The 21992-nt window shown below is 40.2% G+C and overlaps 1 protein-coding gene across 1 annotated transcript; it reads left to right on the top strand.

Moving 5' to 3' along the window:
* Positions 1-10025: 10025 nt before the first annotated feature.
* Positions 10026-20884, top strand: AADAC (arylacetamide deacetylase). Its single transcript, XM_063306559.1, has 5 exons — positions 10026-10299; positions 14122-14344; positions 14916-14985; positions 16117-16288; positions 19822-20884. Exons 1-5 carry the CDS (start codon positions 10162-10164, stop codon positions 20428-20430), a joined length of 1212 nt encoding a protein of 403 aa, XP_063162629.1. The 5' UTR covers positions 10026-10161; the 3' UTR covers positions 20431-20884.
* The last annotated feature ends 1108 nt before the right edge of the window (positions 20885-21992 follow it).

The following is a 21992-nucleotide window of genomic DNA, read 5'->3' as shown; positions in this document are numbered from 1 at the left end:
GCCTAAGAAAAGAGGTGTTGTTACATTCGCACGATGACAAACTAGCGGGTCACTTCGGGTTTGTGAAAACCCTACACCTCGTTCGGAGGCAGTTCTGGTGGCCCACATTACGCAAGGATGTCAAGGACTACATTGCCTCCTGCACTGTTTGTGCGATGTCTAAGCGCAAGGGGGGGAAGCCTCAGGGGCTGCTGCAGCCGGTGGCTGCCCCATCTTGCCCATGGGAGGAAATTTCCATGAACTTTATTGTTGAATTACCACCCAGTCAACGCAAGACTGTAATTTGGGTGGTCAAAGACTATTTCTCAAAACAAGCCCACTTCATTCCTTGCGTGTCCATTCCGTCGGCACGTCAATTGGCTCGCCTCTTTCTAGTACACGTGTACAGGTTACACGGATGTCCATCCCGCTTGATTTCGGACAGGGGCACACAATTTACTTCGCAATTTTGGCGGGCATTCCTCAAACTCTTAGGAACGAAGCAAGCCCTATCCATGGCGTGGCATCCACAAACGGACGGGGCCACAGAGGCTTTAAATTCTACTCTGGAACAGTACCTTCGAGCTTTTGTGAATTACCAGCAGGACAACTGGGTGGACCTCCTCCCTTTTGCAGAAGTGGCTTACAACAATGCAGTTCATCAAAGCACCGGTCAAACCCCTTTTCGTGTTGCCCAAGGCAGAGACTTTGTACCTATCCCGGATTTACCGCAACCTCCAGCCGGCTCAACCACCCCGGGTGACTGGGCAACGCAACTAGCAGACTCCTGGCCAGTGATTCAAAAGGCATTAGCTGATGCACAATTGGATTACAAACATTATGCTGATCAGAAGCGTGCTCCTCAGCCGCCGTTTCAAGTCGGAGACTCGGTCTACCTCTCCACTAAGTTCATTAAGTCCTCACAACCTTCTAAGAAACTAGCTCCTAAATTTGTGGGTCCTTTCCCCATTACCGCTCAAATTAACCCTGTGACTTTTAAACTGGACTTGCCTCATAATCTCAAACGCTTACCCTCTGTTTTTCATTGCAGTTTGCTCAAACCGACTATTCGTTCTGACCGCTGGCATCACCAACCTCCACCTCCAACCCCCATCATGATCGACGGTCAGCAACACTTTGAAGTTAAAGAAATTTTAGATTCTAGACGCCTTCGCAATACTCTGCAATACTTAGTTCGCTGGAAGCATTTCCCTCATCCGGAGTGGGTCGCTGCACCAGATGTGGCTTCTCCTGTCCTAGTGGCCCGTTTCCACTCTGCTTATCCCACTAAGCCGGGTTCCTAGGTGTATTTTTGGGGAGGCGGTATGTCATGTTCTCCGTTTCAATGTCTTTGATACATCGTAACATTTCGCATGTCATTAGCTGGATGCGTGTTTCATCTTTCTCGGGAGGATGAGAGTCTTTATCTTTTGGCTTTGCTCTGGAATGTATTTGCATTATCTACTGTGTTCAAGGTTACTTTCCCAGGCTAGCAACTCTGACGATTGCTAGCACCTGTGACGGGCGGGGCTGTTACGAGGGAGGCGGGATACGTTTGCACCAAGGGTTTAAGTTTGTATTTGGCGCGCTTTTGCTCATTCTCAGCTTTCTCTGTATTTGCCTTTAGTTCCTTAATAAATCAGATTTCATATAGCAGCCTCTTGTGAGTCTGAGTATTTGGGCTGGGGGCAATCGTTACACATATGTTACTACGGGGAACACCATTGCTTTAACTATGCGGACCTTTGTTGTCAGTGTGATGTCTCTGCTCTTAACTATTTTATCGAGATTTGTCATTGCTCTTTTCCCAAGGATTAAGCGTCTTCTGATTTCCTGACTGCTGTCAGCATCTGCAGTAATCTTCGCACCTACAAATACAAAGTCTTTCACTGCTTCTACATTTTCTCCCTCTATTTGCCAGTTCTCAATCAAGCTGGTTGCCATAATCTTGTGGTTTTTTTTTTTGAGGTTTAGCTGCAAGCCAGCTTTTGCACTTTCTTCTTTCACCTTAAACATAAGGCTCCTCGGTTCCTCTTCGCTTTCAGCCATCAAAGTGGTATCATCTGCATATCTGAGATTGTTAATGTTTCTTCCAGCAATTTTAACTCCAGCCTTGGATTCTTCAAGCCCAGCATGTCGCATGATGTGTTCTGCATACAAGTTGAATAGGTAGGGTGAGAGTATACAGCCCTGCCGTACTCCTTTCCCAATCTTAAACCAGTCCGTTGTTCCGTGGTCTGTTCTTACTGTTGCTACTTGGTCATTATACAGATTCTTCAGGAGGCAGACTTGGTATCCCCATACCACTAAGAACTTGCCACAATTTGTTATGGTCCACACAGTCAAAGGCTTTAGAATAGTCAATAAAACAGAAATAAATGTTTTTCTGAAACTCCCTGGCTTTTTCCATTATCCAGCGGATATTGGCAATTTGGTCCCTAGTTCCTCTGCCTTTTCTAAACCCAGCTTGTACATCTGGCAATTCTCGCTCCATGAATTGCTGAAGTCTACCTTGCAGGATCTTGAGCATTACCTTACTGGCATGTGAAATGAGTGCCACTGTTCGATAGTTTGAACATTCTTTAGTGTTCCCCTTTTTTGGTATGGGGATATAAGTTGATTTTTTCCAATCTGATGGCCATTCTTGTGTTTTCCAAATTTGCTGGCATATAGCATGTATTACCTTGACAGCATCATCTTGCAAGATTTTGAACAGTTCAGCTGGGATGCCGTCGTCTCCTGCTGCCTTGTTATTAGCAATGCTTCTTAAGGCCCATTCAACCTCACTCTTCAGGATGTCTGGCTCTAGCTCACTGACCACACCATCAAAGCTATCCCCGATATTGTTATCCTTCCTATACAGGTCTTCCGTATATTCTTGCCACCTTTTCTTGATCTCTTCTTCTTCTGTTAGGTCCTTGCCATCTTTGTTTTTGATCATACCCATTTTTGCCTGGAATTTACCTCCGATGTTTCTGATTTTCTGGAAGAGGTCTCTTGTCCTTCCTATTCTATTGTCTTCTTCCACTTCTGTGCATTGCTTGTTTAAAAATAATTCCTTATCTCTTCTGGCTAACCTCTGGAATATTGCATTTAATTGGGCATATCTCCCCCTATCACTGTTGCCTTTTGCTTTCCTTCTTTCTTGGGCTACTTCTAGTGTCTCAGCAGACAGCCATTTTGCCTTCTTGGTTTTCTCTTTCTTTGGGATGTATTTTGTTGCTGCCTCCTGAACAATGTTGCAGACTTCTGTCCATAGTTCTTCTGGGACCCTATCTAAGTCCAGTCCCTTAAATCTATTCTTCACCTCCACTTCATATTCCTTAGGAATATTAGTGAGCTCATATCTAGCTGATCTGTGGGTCTTCCCTAATCTCTTTAGTCTGATCCTAAATTGTGCAAGAAGAAGTTTGTGATCTGAACTACAGTCAGCTCCAGGTCTTGTTTTTACCGACTGTATAGATGTCCGCCACCTTTGGCTGCAAAGGATGTAGTCAATCTGGTTTCGGTGTTGTCCATCTGGGGAAGTCCATGTATAAAGCCGTCTCTTACGTTGCTGGAAGAGAGTGTTTGTTATGCAGAGTGAGTTGTCTTGGCAAAATTCTATCAGCCTATGTCCTGCTTCGTTTTGTTCTCCCAGGCCATGCTTACCTGTAATTCCAGGTGTCATTTGACTGCCCACCTTAGCATTCCAGTCTCCCGTGATGAAAATAACATCTCTTTTAGGCATGTTGTCCAGTAGGTGCTGCAGATCCTCATAGAACTGCTCTACTTCAGCTTCTTCAGCATCTGTGGTTGGGCGTCTATTTGGATCACTGTGATGTTAGATGGCTTGCCCTGAATTCGAATTGAGATCATTCTATCATTTTTTGGATTGTATCCAAGCACTGCTTTAGCCACTTGACTATTAATTATGAAGGCTACTCCATTTCTTCTGTGGTCCTCTTGTCCACAGTAGTCAATCTGGTGGTCATTTGATGTGAAGTGGCCCATTCCAGTCCATTTCAGTTCACTGACGCCCAGAATGTCTATCTTTGATCTTGACATCTCACCAATAACCACATCCAATTTGCCCTGGCTCATAGATCTTACATTCCAGGTTCCAATGGTGTGTTGATCCTTAGAACATCGGATTCGCCGTTCACCACCAGCACCGTCAGCCGCTAGCCGTCCTTTCGGCTTTGAGCTAGCTGCATCATCACGTCTGGGGCTAGTTGATCTCATCCTCTGTTCCTCCCCAGTAGCATTTTGACCATCTTCCGACCTGGGGGTCTCATCTTCCGATGGTATACCGACATATCTCTGGTTGTACTGATCCATTGAGTTTTCACGGCAAGAATACTGGGGTGGGTTGCCATTACCTTCCCCAGGGATTGCATTTAGTCTGACCTCTCTGTCATGACCTTCCCATCTTGGGTGGCTCTTCACGGTTTAGCTCATGGCATCATTGAGGTGCTCAAGCTCCAGCACCACGACAAGGTAACGATCCTTTGCTGAAGAATTTTATTATTATTTTCTCCTTTTTATGGGGTGAAAAAGGTGAGCTGTGTGATCCTCATGTCTAGCAATTAGAGCACAACATCTGCCATTAAGACAAGCACCATCTTTTTTTTCCTTTTTTATATAATGAGAAAGCAAGGTTCCCTTTGGGTATCTGTTCTTTTTAGTTGACAAGCAGTTCTTGGCACAGAATCTGTAACATCTATAATGTCCAATCCATAATATAGATAATATAGCCCAGAGCTCCTTCATTGTTTTAAAACAACAGCATGGTCTTTGACAGCTGAAAGAGAGAATGAACAAAGCCATAGTGAATGCTCTAAAACTGAATCCCCCCAAACAGGAAGGAGAAAATCTTGTCTCTGTGCTAAATTTTGATTTTAGTCCATCCACTGCAGCCCTCCAAAAGGATATTAAATGTAGCCCTCAAAAGGATGGGTATCCTTAGTAAAGATGGTTTTTTTTAAAAAAAAATTGTCTGAATAAACTGAACAAAAAGAAGCTTAATTCAAACATGAGGGTAGTGGCTGTAATGAAGAAATTGCACCAATTTTGTCATTTCTGGGTTTCATGATTTTTTGTACTTCAGGTGATGATAGTGCTCAGGTGTGTCTTTAACCAGCATATATAGATCTACTATTTGCAGTCCTATCTGGAATGGGATGCATTTGTCCCCAGTTACACTCAAATTGGATTGTCATATTGCACTGTACATGATCTACTCTTGAAAGCAGTTCAAAATCTTCAACTGGTGCAAAAAGCTGGCATGTAGACATTGATCAAAGCACACAATACCAATGTTTCCCCAGCTGAACTACTTCTTTTAGGATTTAATTCAGGTATAATGAGCTTCAAAACCTTAAACAGTTTGGGCCAAGTTTTTTGACCAAGTTCTCATATGTCCACAAAGATCATGTACTCATCAGTAGTAAGAGGTTAAGCATGAGGAATCAGGTGTTCTAGGCAGTGATCTCAGATTTGTGAATAACGAATACGTTGCCATCAGTGCTAATCTTCAAATAAGCATTAGAGACAGTTGCACCTGCAGCAAACTGTGATGATGCCAAAATAAGGCCAATTGCGGAATGTTGTTACATCCTGATATTTGTGTGATGTCATCATGTATGTTTCATTATATGCCCACACTGGCCCCTGCCTATGATTAGAGGCCTATTTATTTTAATATTACCAATATATTTTATTTCAAAATTATAAACACATACAGTATTTCTTTCAATATTTAATGTATTCTGGCTTATTCTTTTGGCTATTTTTTTTTCACTTGGTCCATCCAAAAAAAGACTACCATCCAATTTGGTAGTGAATGAAATTACATTTAAATCTGCAAATGAGGATCTGCCTCAAAAGAACAGCACAGATGGAGTAACAGCATATCAGCTCCTCTTATCCATTTTTCTGCCTCTGAACCTTTTACTGACTGTACCATTGGAGGAAAAATTGTTTTTTTGCCCTGTCCCTTACTGGTGTTTCTTACTTTATGGTCAGAACTTCATAATTCCTAAATATTCTTTTGTCTTCTTCTGTGGTACATGCAGTTATCTATCTTGAGCCACTCACTGTCTCTATAGCACCTATATCTCAGCAGCATGCCTTTCTTCGCCTGTAAATCTCCTTGGAAGAGATTTTCTGTGCAGGTTACTATACCTCATGCTATTACTTCTCTTTGCTTAAAAGCCAGACTCAAATACTTTCTCCTTCATGCTTAACCAGGTATGAACTTTCTCTTCTTGGCTCCCTAAATATAATTGTCACTCACCACCCAAGTCTCAATCCTGCCTTCTAGTTGTCTCTTTCTAATGAAACCACTGATAACGATTGTTTAACTCACAACCCAGGACATTTAATAGAAACTAGAAAAGCCCAACATTCACCACCATTTGAACATTTTGTACACCTCCAAATAGATTTTGTTCAAATGCCAAAGTGCCAACATTGGGAATACTGCACATACTAGAACAGATAGTCTTCTTTTAGTGACTGCAATTGGGACCAGTAACTCAGTCATTAAGCAAAGTGGTCGCTAAGTGAAAAATCACAGGACGGCAACTCTGCTTACAATTTTACTTCAGCTGACCTCAGTGTCAGAAGAATGCAAAACCCAACCAGCTGGGTGAGCCCAAACAGCTGAGGAGATTTCCAGAACTCAACTCACAAGAAAGCCAGATAAAAGGGCAAATCTTATAGCCCTTCCCCTGCCCTTTGGAAAGCTCACCCTGGCTCTGGGATAATTAGCAAGAAGAGAGTTAATGTTTATATTTGCATTCATTGGAGAGGAAGGGATTACAAGAGAGTAAGCAGGCACACAGTGGATCATGCACATTGAAAGGAATGCACTAGCATTAGCTGTTTGCCTAGCGAGCTCGAGGCTGTGAGCTGAAAGCTAGTTAGGAGGCAAAAGAAAGCTTTTAGTGGGCCTTATCAGTTACAGGCAGCTGGTTCTAATGAATCAACTAATTAAGGTCACAAAGCTGAGCATGTTAACTTGCATTTCCTTTCCTTTAATTGATTTCTATTTCTTCCTGTATTTCTAATGATACATTCTGCATATACCTTAACTAATAAAGTGGCAGTATACAAAACTGGCCTGCTTCTTTCCCAAAGAGTATTTTGAACCATTTACATCTCTGTATTCCATTTTAACTATTGCTTCATAAATGCCTTCACTAGGCAAATGAAGGGACATTCTGCCAAGAAAATCACACAGGCATTCATAAGCAGATCTGGTTAGCAATCTAGTAAGAATAATTGCTGACAATGATCTCATGAGTTGTGGGAGTAGTGGTTGAAGGAGAAGGTGTTTTTAGGGAAGGGCAGGATAATTGGTGAGAAAATGAAGTAACGTTAGCAACTCATTTCTTCTTGGCAATGAATCATAAAAGAAAATATTAAAATTAAAGATGTAGTTTGGTCTTTTCTGAAGATTGAAGATTGTGACTGAGTTGTATCACCTGCTAAACAACAGAGCAGTTGAATATATTGTACCCCAGATGTTGTGCAAATCCAAGCTTAGTGGCTAATTTTTGACATAGTGTTGTGCAAATGCAAAACATTGCATTCACTGCATATATCATGAATCAGTAACTGTAAGAATGCCATGCAACCAGCCTGTTGAAAGAGGGCACTGGGCTGAGCAAACTGTCAAGAATTTTTCTATTTTAATTATCAGTCACAAGCAAACAGCCCTTTCCAACTGACTTTGTCGTTGTATAAATAATACAGTGTGTCTTAGCTAAACAAAAAAAATGGTTCACTGAGTAAACCATAGTTAATTATAGTTACTGTAAATGTTTTGTGCTAACATAGCTGGTATGCAACAGAAAAAACAGGAGTTATCTATGACATACAGTATAGGGACTGTAGCAACCACTATGTAGGACAGACAGGCAGAAGACTAGCAGAGCACATCCACAAACACCAACTAGCAGTCAGAAGTCAAGATGAAAACTCCTTAATCTCACAACACATGGAAAGACGCAACCATACTTTCAAGTGGGAAACTATGAGCATCCTAAACCAAGCCAAATCCCCAAATGCTGGAGAATTCCTGGAAGCTTGGCACTCAGGCAAAGCAGCCATCAACAGACACATAGAGGTAAACAATACTTACGTATCATTCAAAAGAGACAATAGAAAAGCCAAAAGACCAGAACATCTCCTCACCAGCAATCAACACCCAGATATGCAAAGATTAACACTAGGATTAACACCAGATGAACAATCGAACAGTTCATTATACATTAATCAAGGAACTATTAACTCAGTCAATCAACCAAGCAGCAAACAACTGCCCAATCAAGGAACTCCCAAGGAGAGAACAACCCAACACAAGCTGGACAAACCATGGCATATAAACAGAGAGCAAGGCCCACTCCCTCTTTGCACTGAAGATGTTGCCTAGTCTGGCAATGAAACGTCTGCAAGAAAACAACAAGACTCAGAGAGCACCAAGGACTCCACAATATCTTCTTTACTTTGTATTTTATGTTTCCCAATATGCTTTTAATAAAAAGCTTTCTACAAAAGAAGAATAAAACATTTAAGCCTTTGTTTAAACTCTTCCTTAATAAGTTTATTTGAAATACATGAGAAATAAAATACAAAAAATTATTGTGTTCATTTTTTTAAACCAATCCTAATTGTTACATTTTGTGTGTGTGGGTTTGGTGTGTATGTTTTTGTGTGTGTGTTTGGTGGCTGTTGTGTTTTTAACTGGTGAGGGAACAGGGAAATCAGACTACCCATTCAAGGGTGGTGTCCAATTTGGGGGTCTCCTTGGACTCACAGCTTCTGCTTAATGAGCAGGTGGCAACTGTGTCCAGAAAAACCACTGCATACTTCATCTGGTGTGCCAGTTGTACCCTTTCCTAGATAGAGGGGTGCTTCAGTCAGTCACTCATGTCCTGGTCACCTTCTGGTTTGACTACTGTAACGTGCTCTACATGAAACTGCCCTTGAAGACTACTAAGAAGATTCAACTGGTCCAGAATGCAGCAGCAGGGCACTGATGGGCACGTCTTGGTATGCTCATGTAATACCCTTGCTTTGTGGGCTGCACTGATTGCCCATTTGCTTCCCAGTGTGATTCAAGGTGTGGGTTGCCCCCTATAAAGCCCTACATGGCATAGGGCCTGTTTACTTGAGGGACTGCCTACCTCCCATAGTAACTGCCTGGCCCATCCAGTCTAGCAGGTTGGCCAGGCTCCTTCAATAAAACAGTGCCATCTCCAGATCCTGGAAGCTTGCCTTCTCTGTAGCAGAGCTCAGAGCTCAGGTTCACCCTGAGATTTGAACATGTCCCATTCTATTGGTGTTTCAAAGGACCTTGAGGATCTGGCTCTTCACCCAGGCCTTTAGAAAGGGTGACTGAAGCCTCCTTTAGCTTGTGTGCATTGTTTTTCTTTGTTCCCATCTGGTTTTGACATTCTTGCCATCTTTTATCTTCATTTTTGTCTTTTGTTGTTTTCTTGTTTTTAACATTTTAAACAATTTGTAAACCACCCAGAGTCACTGGGATTGGGCAGAAATAATAGCAGCAGCAGCAGCAGCAGCAGAACACATCCATAACATCAACTAGCAGTCAAAAGACATGATGAAAATTCCTTAAACTCAAAACACATGGACAAACTCAACCGCAGTTTCAACTAGAAAACTGTGGGCCTCCTAGACCAAGCTAAATCAAAAAGTGCTTGTTGTTGTGAGATTAAGGAGTTTTAATCTTCCTTGGAACTTTGGCATTCAGACAGATCAGCTATTAATATCCTCTCCAGCAACCAACACCGAGATAAGTAGGGATTAACACCAGACAAACAATCAAGCAGAAAATAATACCCTATCAAGGAACTACCTAGGGGAAAACCACACCCCCACCAACACTGGCAGGGCAAGCCACTGCATATAAACAGCAAACCCTATGCTCACTCCCACTGATGATGTTACCAAGTCAGATAATGAAACAAACTTAAACTCTATGTTTAGATTTCAGATAGCAACAGGAGACTGAATCCCTGCTGAAGATTCAGTGAATATTTAACACAGTGCTCTGGCACCAACTTTTCTATCAAGATCACAGGAAATGCTGTTGTCAGCTGGCTCCTCACTATTGCAATCTTCTTGAGATTAGTCAGTGGGAGCGAAACTTGAATAAGGTAGGCAGAGTAAAAGATGGGAGTCAAATTTTTCTGCCTTCTGGTAGTTTCGGCTTTGATAGCCTACTACATTTACAGCCCTTTACCAGAGAATGTGGAGGAACCCTGGAAGCTGATGCTTTTAAATGCTGTCCTTAGAACCGTAAGACATGTGGTAAGTGAGGCATTTATTTCCTGTGCTTGATGTGAGAATGCTTGAAGGTGAAAGTTGTGCTTTTAGGGAAGTAAATAACACAGAAAACAACTAAGAACGAAGAAAACTATATGTAAAATTAAGACTCATAATACTGGAAGTAGGTACTGAATGAATTATAGGGGGCAGGAAAGGAGATATGGAACAGTATTTATATATTTTTCTACTCCCTTTCTGGACATAATTATCCTATATATTAAAACAAATGTAATAGAAATGAGAGCAACTTCCTTTCTGTCTTTTAGAAATGCATCCTTTTAGAAAACATTCTAACTGAACTTTAGACCCTGAGCAGGATTCCCTTTTGATAGTGGATATGTACCTTATGTATCTGTTTGCTGAACTGAATAAATTCATGTTTTTTTTTCTTACCAACTCATCATTTCCAGATTGTGATGCTTAATTGGCACCACACATAATGTATTCTGTCTGTTTACTTTATCTTGTGACTGCATACAAAAAAGGAAAGCCATACCTGCATTTTATTGGCCTCCACAAGTCATCATAGAGAAATCTTACCTTAAACACTAATTTGCTTAATATACATTGTTTTGCATTTTAGCTGTTCATTTCCAACCAGTGCACTGAAATCAATTAGCCTTTTCTTATGCTGCTACATGCACAGCTTCTGAGTTTCTGTTAAGGTGTGCAAAAATCTTCTCTGGGATTGCGTGTGCAGCATGATATCAATTTTCATCTGCCTGTGGGCGCCTGTGAAAGGGGGAAAAAAAAAAACATGTGCCTTACCCGTTTTAGTGAGTGGAGACCACACTCTCTGGTTTGAGCCGAGTTTATTGTAACTGCTTGGGGTAGAATAAAAGGTTCTGCCTGTTTGGCAAGAGCAATTTATAGAGTAATGCCACAAGCTTGGTCAGATAATGATGTCCCATAGTAATAGCACCCTTCCCTCCAGAGTCTTCTTTGCCTTATCTAATAGTAGCAGATGCAGTCTCGGTAAGTATTAGCACTTTAGGGCTTCTTCCCTGTTTTTGCAACTGTTCCTTGGGGTTTCACTTCTGCTTTATCAAGCTGCAAAAGCTGCTTATTTATTATCTCCTTTGTTTTCTCTCCCTTCCCTGGGTTGCTTGCTTGCTACTTCTACAGTCTATTTTCAAGTTTCTGGGTACCTAAAATGCTGGGGTCCATTACCAAGAAGTCCTTTCAGCTTCTTCTTGGAGTTTCTCATGGTGTTCTTTCCAGGGCAGCTGGTGCTAGTCTTTCTTTAAACTAATAATGTTTCTTTTTTCCCATGACACTTCTCCTCAAAGCCTTTGTGGGGATTTTCCTCCTCCACATCTGGTATCTGGTGCATGTCAGCCTTTTTCAGTGTATTTACTGGGTGAGTGCTAGATTCTCTCACTAACTAGTCTTCTTATCCTGGTCCTTGTGGATTCCAATCAGGTGCTTTTTGGTTCTTTCTTGAGCCCAGCTAGATGGCTCTCTGGCCCCTAGCAATGGTCACCATTCTTGACTCTACATACAAAAGGTGGTGGAAATGAGAAGATTGCTCCTTTTCTTCCTTCAACCTTCTTCTCCTTCCTAGGTTAGTTTGCTTAGGAGTTTTAAACTTGTGGACTTCCAGATAACTTATTACAGCTTCTCTTCACTGGCATTACCTCATAGAGCACACCTTTGTCAGTATTCTTCCTGCCTTGTGTCACTGCTTCATCTGACTTTTCTTCTGGAACCTGACATTAAAGTCCTTAACTTCTTTAAGTTAACTTCCTAAGGCTTTCTATTTTTTGCCCTCTCATTCTTCTCCCATCCTTTCTTCTCTATTTTCTTTTGCACCTCTGCAACCACTACCAGCAAGCCATACTGTAATTGTCTGTGAGAATGGACTTGAGAGAGGAGGAGGAGGAGAAACTGCAGTCTAGGCAATGGTCAGTTAATAGTCAGCTTAGCCTGCAGAAGGATGGGGATTTGGCAAATGTCTCAGAAGTGGACCGTCTTTGATTTCTTGGACTGTGAGGGGGAAGGAGGAGAGATATACTTTCAGACTTGAAAGATTCTGTTGCTGTAACCTTATAATAAAGGTATTGTTAGTACTCGTGATTGGTGCTTCTTGTCTGGACTACCTCAAAGAGCTGTCATCAATGTTGCAAGTCTCAAAAAAGAAAGGAAAGGAAAGACAACTCTTCGACAATAGCCAGAGGCAAATTTTAATTTCTACCAGATCAAGGACATCAGTTTGTAGGAACCTGTCAGGCCCAGCCCAAGAATGTCAAGAAATCAATCCAGCCAAACTTCAGTTCTTTATTTGCTCACACTGTATAGACAGAATCTTGCCAGGCTGAAGCTACTCTAACTAGCATAAAAGAAAATAATCTGGGAGGATCTAGGGCATGGCTATTCTGAACCTCGTAGTCTTCCCACATTCCAGCTCCAGACTGTGTTTTCTCTTATTTTGCTCCCCTCCATGGAATGTGCTCCCTCCTTCCTAAGAACCAGCTGTGTTACTTTAGTCCAACACATCACCCCCCCTTCATAGACACATTCCATCACAGAACCATTTGATTACCTGTGAAATCTCTGTTCACAGCAGTCATAAGAGTCTATGAGAAAATCTTTAGCCAATAGAGATGCCCTCAGTGGTGGAAGGTTATTGGAAGTGTTTTCTGATCTTTTGTAGTTTTGCCTTAGTTAAAGCTCAAGCTCAACCTTTTCGAGATGCAGGGCCGCAACTGGGGGGGAACAAGCGGGGCATGTGCCCCGGGCGCCGCACTGGGGGGCACCAAAATGAGTGCTGGGGGTGCCAAAATGAGCATGGAATCCATGTTTGCCCCGGGTGACACAGATCCTAGTTGCAGGCCTGTTGAGATGTACAGCTGTTTGCTACTAAGATATACTGTGCCTTTCCACTAACATGTAATGAAAGCAACAATGAATAATTTGACATATTTTGGGTTCAGAATTCTTAGCCTTCTGGACATAGCCATCACTGCAGGAAGGGGGAAAGTTTTGCAAAATAATAAAGGCAAAAGATTTATAGGTTCTGAAGAGAAATCAGAAGTTTGACATGAAGAGGCAGTTAAGAGACCTTATTTTAGAACAATTAATAGCCTGTGAGGAAAGGCCTTATTCAGTCCCCAGTATTTCCAGGTAGGCATTAATTGCCTGAATTCCAGACAGCTACTAGTAGTTAATGAGGACAATACTGAACTAGAGGAATAAAGGGCTGGACTTAATCAAAGGCAGCTTCCCCTTTTCCCAGCTTTGCTGCTATAACTTGATTTTGTGAATCTATTGCTGCTTTATAACAGTGGTTTCCCATCAAAAGCTTTGGGTGTGACCCCCAGGGCTTTCCCAAAGTTATTACCAAATTGGAAATCCTAATTGATAGAAGTGAAAATTATTACATACAGTACATGACATACAGTAATTACCCTAGCTATATTTAATTTTAATCACAGTTAAATGGAAATACACTAAAATCAATGTTTCTCCTGCCTCATCCACTATTTGGAGTCTAACTATTAGTATGGTCAGTCCTCAGCCCCCCAAAAAGCATTCTACCTCTGCTTTACAAATTAACACCATCTACATGAATGGCTACTTTCTGTGCAAAACATACATTTTTATAAATATGTGTCACCTCACAATATAATTGTCCTCTTGTGCAAAGGCAGGGGAAAATCCTACACTTCAGTGCTATTACTTATGATGATAGCAGTGTTAATCCTGAACTCTGCAGATCAGTGTTTATGGAGAAAGCAAGGGAGTTTAGATTACTGTGATGCCTTTGCTTAACACAAGGATGTTAACATTCCTTTTGTTTCCCAGGCCACGCTTATGGAGAAGTTGGGTCTTGTACACTATATGGATGTTCTAAAGGCATTCGTAAATATCCAACATACAGCACCTGTATCTGATGAAAAGGTTACTGTAACAGACACCGAATTTAACCATGTTCCAGTACGTCTTTACATCCCTAAAGAGCAGTCAGATGCCTTGAAAAGAGCTGTGATTTATGTTCACGGAGGTGGATGGTGTTTAGGATCAGCAGGTAAGCGTGAGTGTTTTATTTCACTAATGTGGGCCTCAAATGAAATATGTATCTGTTCATTCTGATATCCCAGGGCTTTCACTGAGGCATAACAGAGATATCCAACCTTCTTGGGCCAGTGATCATATTAGAAAATTAGTTTTTAAAACCTGTCCTGGTGATTCTCATAAAATGAACCTGGGAGAAGGTACAACATTTATATTTGTCAAAAGGTAAATTGATGAGGTTGCTGGGAATTGGCATCAACAAATCTTGAAGTTGCCAACATTGGGAAACACTGGATTAGAGATTCATGAAAAGTTTCCAGAAAATCACTCCCAGGAGAAACAGAGAACAGTTCATCAGGGGTGTGGAGCTTAGCCCTTCAGACCTACATGAACATGAGGCAGGCACCTTTCTGCTGTTTAAAAAAGCACCCCATTGTTTTTAAGGTTAATGTGTGGACATGCTAGGCTTACTCTTGTGCACATCCAAAGCACTTTTTCCATATTATTTTTGAAGCATGCACAACCCTACTCTGTATTTGTATTGCAAGATTAATAAAACATACTTTGTCACTTATTTTTCACAGCCGTGAAATCCTATGACCTCATATCAAGATGGACGTCAGAAAGACTAAATGCGGTGGTGGTGTCAGTAGAGTAAGAATGGCACTTGAAATTGACATTTTTATTAATCTTTTCTTTATAATGTGATGTGATTTTTTTACAAACAAAAAACTAATCAATTAATTATTAATAGCACAAGCTGGCACATTAAAGCCCATTGGCTTCAGGGAGTGTTGGTGCCAGTTTAGGCAAAATATATATTTTTAATGTTATTGGTTGCTAAATTATACTTCCTTACATGTGCTGTACTGTAAGTATTATTTCCTGTTTATAATGGATAATTACTTTAGTTATATATTTACTGTCTCTTAGAGTTTAAGGAGAGGGCTTCAGTTATTTGTTTCTTGATGTTTACATTATAACCATTTTATTCTTTTTGCAAAGCATAAACAAACGGAATATGATTGGAGGGTGGTATAATACTACTTAAATACATAAACTGAAATACACATGGAAAATAATTTCAACAGACTAAAAACCTCATTTCACAGTATAAAATTATAATGATCCCTTGTCAGCCCGTTGTGGTAATCCAGACAAGAAACCAATACTGTGAATACTAACACTACCTTTATTGTAAGGTTACAGAATCTTGCAAGTCTGAAAGCACATCTCTCCCCCCTTGCCTTTACTTTCCAGGGAACTAGGGAGGGTCCCTTCTTAGATACTTTCCATGTCCCCATTCCATCTGTGGGCTGAGATGTCTCTTATCTGACCATTGCCCTGGCTGGCCTCTTCTTCTTCCTCCTCCTTCTCTCTCAAGGATATTCCCAAAGACCATTACATCAGTCTCACTTAAAAGCAGTTTTTAAAAAGCTAACAGTATTTTTGAAAATTAAAGATAATCTGTTTCAAATGATTCCATGCTTTATGATCTAGGCCTTAGCCAAAGCCCAACTTCCTATGAGACTTAATTATCCTACTGAAAAAAACAGATCAGATTAGATTTAGTCAGTAAAAGGGAATGAAATGCTATGGATCATTTAGCACACAAATAAGTCTGGAATTCAAAAAAATTAAGGCAAATTCCCAGAGCTTTGTATATGGAAACAAATTGCCTTAATTGATCAGTGGTATAAGTCAAACGATAAATTAATTTTGTTTTACAAAAACAGCAAATTTATATATTTCTGTCATTGTCCTTTTTTTTTTTAATCCAAAAAGTTATAGACTGGCCCCAAAATATTGTTTCCCAGTTCCATTTGAAGATGTGTACTCAGTAGCAAAGTACTTTCTACAAAGCAGCATTCTTGAGAAATACAATGTAGAGCCAAGCCGAATCTGCATTGCCGGAGACAGTGCAGGAGGTAACTTAGCTGCAGCTGTTACCCAGCAGGTGAGTAGTATCCATTTGAAAATAAGTCCAAAATGGAATTATACATGTTAATTGAATTTCTGCTGTCTGAAGTCATCCTGAAACCAGCTACCCTGGATCATAAACAAAAGCTAGCTGTTGGGGTTTTCCACATTGGTTGGCTATGAGTGGGAAGCCACCATTTTAAATTATTCAGAAAGACCCACATTTCTGCTAATAAGCCCAAAATGGAGGACCACTAGAATTATGCATGTTAATTGAACCCCTACTATCTGAAGTCATCCTCAAACCTGTCACCTTGGGTTATAAATAAGCGCTAGCTGCAGCATTTAACAATCACAAGCAGCCACTGGGACTTTTTACATTGGGTGGCTAAGAGTGGGAAGCTACCATTTGAAAGAAAGTCCTAGGTTTCTAGTTTGTCAAATGTCCCAGAGCATTATGGGAAATTTAAGTGGCAGCACGCAGGCCATCTACCATGCCTCTGAGGAAGCCTGAGAAAAGAACTGATTCAGGAGAAAATCAACTAGATAGCACCTTGTCAATGACCGCTTCATTGTGAAGCCAATCCCGACTCTTACATTTTATTTGACTGGTATATTTGCCTTTTACATTTATTTGATGTATTACATTAATTTAAGCATTAAAAAATGAAATTGAAATAAGAACCTAGGATTGGTTTAGTTCTTACAGAGAAGTAGGGTCTGACATATAGTTCATAAATTAATGCTGAGCTGAAATTTTACCTGCATATTTATGAAATTTCTCAGAAGGAAAAAAGGAGAAATTGTCATGTTGCATTGTGTTGTTCTTGGTTGTACCTTAATTATGAGATGACTGAGGGAGGTTCCCAGAAGACAGCAGCCTGGGTTTCCCATCAGTCTTAAATCCCAAGAGAAGCCATACCCATGGGGCATTTTCAGATTAGGAAGCTAGGGACGCTTCAGTATGATGCAAAGATGTAACTTTAGCCCCATAGTTCCCAGACTAAAGCAAGCTCAAAAACACCCTCAAAATTTAATGTTTTCATGTGAGCTGTAAATGACATAAAAAACAGACAAGCAAACAAAACTTTCTCAAGAGGAGAAAATTTTCAGGAAATAAGAGGACACTTTTCGGGATTTAAGGGGTACAGTAAGTGCTACAAGAAGAGTTTTAAATCTTCCCTCGCTCTGGTCGTTTTCCCCTCACCCAGCCTGTTCAGACTGTGGCAGGATTGAAAAAGAGTCAATAACTCCTGAAACATCAGTGCTCTGGACTGCCCAGAGTAGCGATAAACATTAGTTGAGTTATAGCCATTGATGGATAAGATTGGAACACACTGAAGCTCTCAAGACACCTTTGGATAGCAATTGTGAGATATCTTCCAGTATTTTACTTGTAATTTTCCTCACAAATTGTCACTTTTTAGCTACAGAAAATCTGCAGATTATGAATTCTGTGAAAATACATCAGTTAAAGTTTTTCCCCTACAATTTTTAATGGAAAAATTAATTGAAAAACTATAGGGGAAATACAATATTGTAATTTTAAAGGATATTTTATTGTTCTGGTTTGCAAAATGTGATCACAGGAACAAGGGGTTTCCTCTGATGGTTATTGATTTCCCTGCCTCTATTTCCAGTTAGAATGTCAATATTTTTTTTTAAAACAAGTTGGGCAACCATCCAACATGTCCTGTTAGTATTGTAGTTGAAAAGGAGAAGGCAACAGGTGTGTATAAATGCAATTTTCTTACCCTTTGTGGCAATTCATTGTTTTTAGAAGACGATGAAGCACCAAATTCAGGTATTCTGGGTACAGATCACATTTGGCTCCCAATGTTCTTTTTTGTAGTCCCCATAGCAGTCCAGGGGTCCTTAGAAAACCATAAAGGGTCCCTTCTTGGAAACCATAAAGCCAAACTATTTGGCTCTTTCAAATATGCATAGGCATGAGAATTAAGAGTTAAAATAGGCACCTACTGTATTCATTTCTTCAGTTGATTTGTATGGCTGCCCAGCTTGTCACAGTGACTGAGTGGCATATAAAAACATTAAAAAATAAACATATGCAACTGTATGTGCAACCCCAGATCCATAACACATATATCTAAATGTCCGCCAACAGCAACACCCACAACAACAGAATTGACAACATCTGTTGGGCACAAACTAACTTCCCAACCCCCATGCCTGGGAACACAAGCAAGTCTTTGTGGTTTCTGAAAAGCCTCTCCAAGCATAAGGCACATACTCTTCTTCTTAAGCCCATCCTAATATCTTCCAAATCATGCCCAAAGCATTAGCATTGTTTCCTCTGAAATAACATTGCTAGTCATGCCTGCTACAACCATTACTAGACATACCTGGGAGGTCTCTATCTTTATCCTCATCTGGATCTCTCTCTGTGCATCTGCCTGTATATTATTCTGCCAAAAAAAAGGAACTCATTCCTAACTTAACTGGACTAAAATTGGGAAGAATCAAAGGTCTGGGCCTGTTGATATTATTAAAAATTCTTCCTTCACTCTTGTTACGAATCAGAACCTGAGCCATATTCCTTTACTGTATAGATATTGTACATTAGAATCCTCTACAGCAGTGTTTCTCAACCTCAGCATGTTTAAGATGTGTGGATTTCAGCTCCAAGAATTATCCTGGCATGCCGGCTTTGAGAATACATCTTAAACTTGCTGAGGTTGAGAAACACTGCTCTACAGTATGAAAAACTCTCTTGTCTAATGCTTGGGGTGGAGGAGTTGATAAATAATGTAGAAAGGGATTTCTTACAAAAGAAAGTTGGTAAACCATGGCCTTATCCCCAGGCAGAAATTTTGCAGTCCATAGATAATGTTTTGCAACGTCAAATTCTGAAATTTGTTTTAAGTGACTGTTTCAAAGAAACAAATAATTTTGATACTAATCATTTAAATGTCACTATGATAGCCAGTGCTTTTGCTAGTCCTACTGAGTGAATCTTCTGTGTAGCTGTGTGACAGGTAGCTTAGATCTGAAACATCGTACTTCCCATTGACAGCTCCATCAGCTTAGATCACTATTCACTCCTGCTTGGTACTTAAAGATTAAAAAAAGGGAAAAGAAAAGAAGTTGAATGTTCAGAGAGATGACTCTTCAGCATTATTTTAAGGCATTGGGAAAAAATGAGTCCCCATTGATTTCTAGCAGTACAACAAATTTAAACTTGGTCAGTCTAAAAGTAAGGCTCAAAGCTTTAGCATACTTATTGACCTTGAATTATTTTCATTGACCTTGAAAACTTCTGATGTTCAGAATTTGGTGTGAGACTTATTATAGGGAGAACATTAGAGAGCATCATGACCAACCATTGAGAAGTAATCATTCATCCTTGGGAATCCTAATAGATCTGAAAAGATTTTTTTAACTGAGCTCTTGAAGGAGTATCAGCATATGTGGATATGAATAAAAGAGGTAGACAGCGTATAAGATTTGAATTCTTAATATCTATGTTTGCTTACATTATGAAATACTAAACATATTAAATACTCCATCTTTCATGGGAAAAATATTTACAATAAATATTTTGTTTTCTAGCTTCTAGTTGACCCTGATGTTAAAGCTAAATTCAAGATTCAAGCTTTACTCTACCCTGCTCTTCAGACTCTTGATCTGGAATTGCCATCCTATCAGGATAATAAAAACATGCCAGTTCTGCCTAAATCATTAGTGATCAGATTCTACAGTGAATACATCACATCAGATGAGTCTCTTTTCAAAGCTTTGGAGACCAACCAACATGTTTCTGCAGAGTTCAACCATTTATTTAAATTTGTAAACTGGAGTAAGTGGCTACCTGAAAGATTTAAAAAAGGGCATATTTATACTGTTCAGTCACACAGAAATTCCAAAATTGGACAAAAATATGCTGGACTACTGGATCCAAGAACAGCACCACTTTTAGTTGATGACATCAAGCTTCAGGGCTTACCACTCACATATGTCGTCACTTGTCAATATGATATTTTGAGGGATGATGGAATCATTTATGTCTCACGGCTTAGGAAAGCAGGGGTTCCAGTAGTACACGAACATGCTGAGAATGCTGTTCATGGTGGTATAACATTTATTTCAGGTCCTATCAGTCTAAACTTAGGATATAGAATGGCTAATAATTACATTGAGTGGCTAAATAAGAATCTATGAAAACACACATACACCACCAGAAGACATTTGTCTTGGATTCACTTGGCTTCATTCAACTTACATTATTTTTCTTTTTGGTCAATAATTTTGACACTGTAATTCTGCAGTTACTATACTTGATACAGAATCTCTTATTTCCTTCTTTCTGAATAAGTATGAGAAGCTTGGTAGAGTATGTGGGGGGCTTGTATCACCATCAAATTATTAATAATTTAAAATGAAAAAAGTTTTGACTATTTCATGTGTGAAATTACTGCTTTAGGTCTTGATGTTGTTCTGGATTGCTTTGAAACTCATTATTTCTACACTCTTTTTGCATCAGCAAACATGTCCTGGTGGGCCTTTTTAAGGTGACTTGTTCCTTTTGGAGCAACAAGCATGAATATCTGGCTGCAGACCATTGTGAGATCTTGAGCAGCATTTTATGAATAAAATCTCTCATGTTTTCTCTGGACTGGATTTTGCATGGGTGGTGTCAAAGGAGGTGGGTGTGGTACTGCTTTATAGCATTATTTGGGATTCATATTGGCTCGTTGGCTCTCAGGAAGTGGATAAAGTGACCTGTGTATTATGCCACACATGGGCTTGTCCCATGGTAGCTCCTATGGTGAGATGCTGGAGCAGGTAGATGGTTGTGCTCCTGAGGAAACTTCCTTAGATCCAGCATATTTAATCAGTCTCCAATATCCTCTTTTTAGGGAAGGTGATGGAGAGAGTGATGGGACTGCAACTACAGAGCACCATAGAGGAAATGGATTATCTAGATCCATTTCAGCCAGGTTTCAGACCTGGGGAAGTGTCACAGGTTTTTTTTTAACCATCCGCAATTAGATTGTCCCAGGCTCAGGAGAAACACAAACACAATGAATCCTGTACCAGGTAACCACACTGTATACCTCCCTGCAAGGGATGGGGAGACTTTTTATTTTGTAAAACATAGGTGTGAAACTTACAATACACACACATGCACACACACGCTTCCTACTACCTCTATTCTGTATTTTGTTCTATTGCTATTATTTCTATACTATTGTGATGACAATTGCAATTATTTCTATACTATATTCTATTACTATCACCTCTATGCTATTACTATTACAATTGTCTCTACACTTTATTACAATTTTTTAAATCAGTTCAATTGTGTCCAATTCTCAGAGACCGCCTGGACAAGTCCCTGCAGTTTTCTTGGCAAGGTTTTTCAGAAGTGGTTTGCCATTGCCTCCTTCCTAGGGCTGTGAGAGAGTGACTGGCCCAAGGTCACCCAGCTGGCTTTGTGCCTAAGGCAGGACTAGAACTCACAGCCTCCTGGTTTCTAGCCTGGTGCCTTAGCCACTACACAAACCTGGCTCTCTTATTACTATTACTTGTATACTATATTATTTCTATACTATACTCTATACCACTACTATTATATAGCAATATTTTCTTCTTACAGAGCCTGTTCTGTCTTAATTCCTCTGTCTGGGATTTTTTCTACTTTTTTCTTCTCTGTTGTTGCTTGTTAATGGCTAACATGTAGAGCTCTTGCACCTTTCCAAGTTGTGCTTTTCCTTGCTTGG

This window comes from Candoia aspera, chromosome 6 (genome assembly GCF_035149785.1).
Source record: "Candoia aspera isolate rCanAsp1 chromosome 6, rCanAsp1.hap2, whole genome shotgun sequence".
Lineage (NCBI taxonomy): Eukaryota > Metazoa > Chordata > Lepidosauria > Squamata > Boidae > Candoia > Candoia aspera.
This window is presented reverse-complemented; position numbering and strand designations above follow the sequence as displayed.

Coding starts and splice junctions, on each gene's coding strand:
- AADAC (XM_063306559.1), top strand. CDS start 10,162: ATGGGAGTCAAATTTTTCTGCCTTCTGGTAGTTTCGGCTTTGATAGCC. Junction 10,300..14,121: donor TTAGAACCGTAAGACATGTG/GTAAGTGAGGCA, acceptor TTTGTTTCCCAG/GCCACGCTTATGGAGAAGTT. Junction 14,986..16,116: donor GCGGTGGTGGTGTCAGTAGA/GTAAGAATGGCA, acceptor TAATCCAAAAAG/TTATAGACTGGCCCCAAAAT.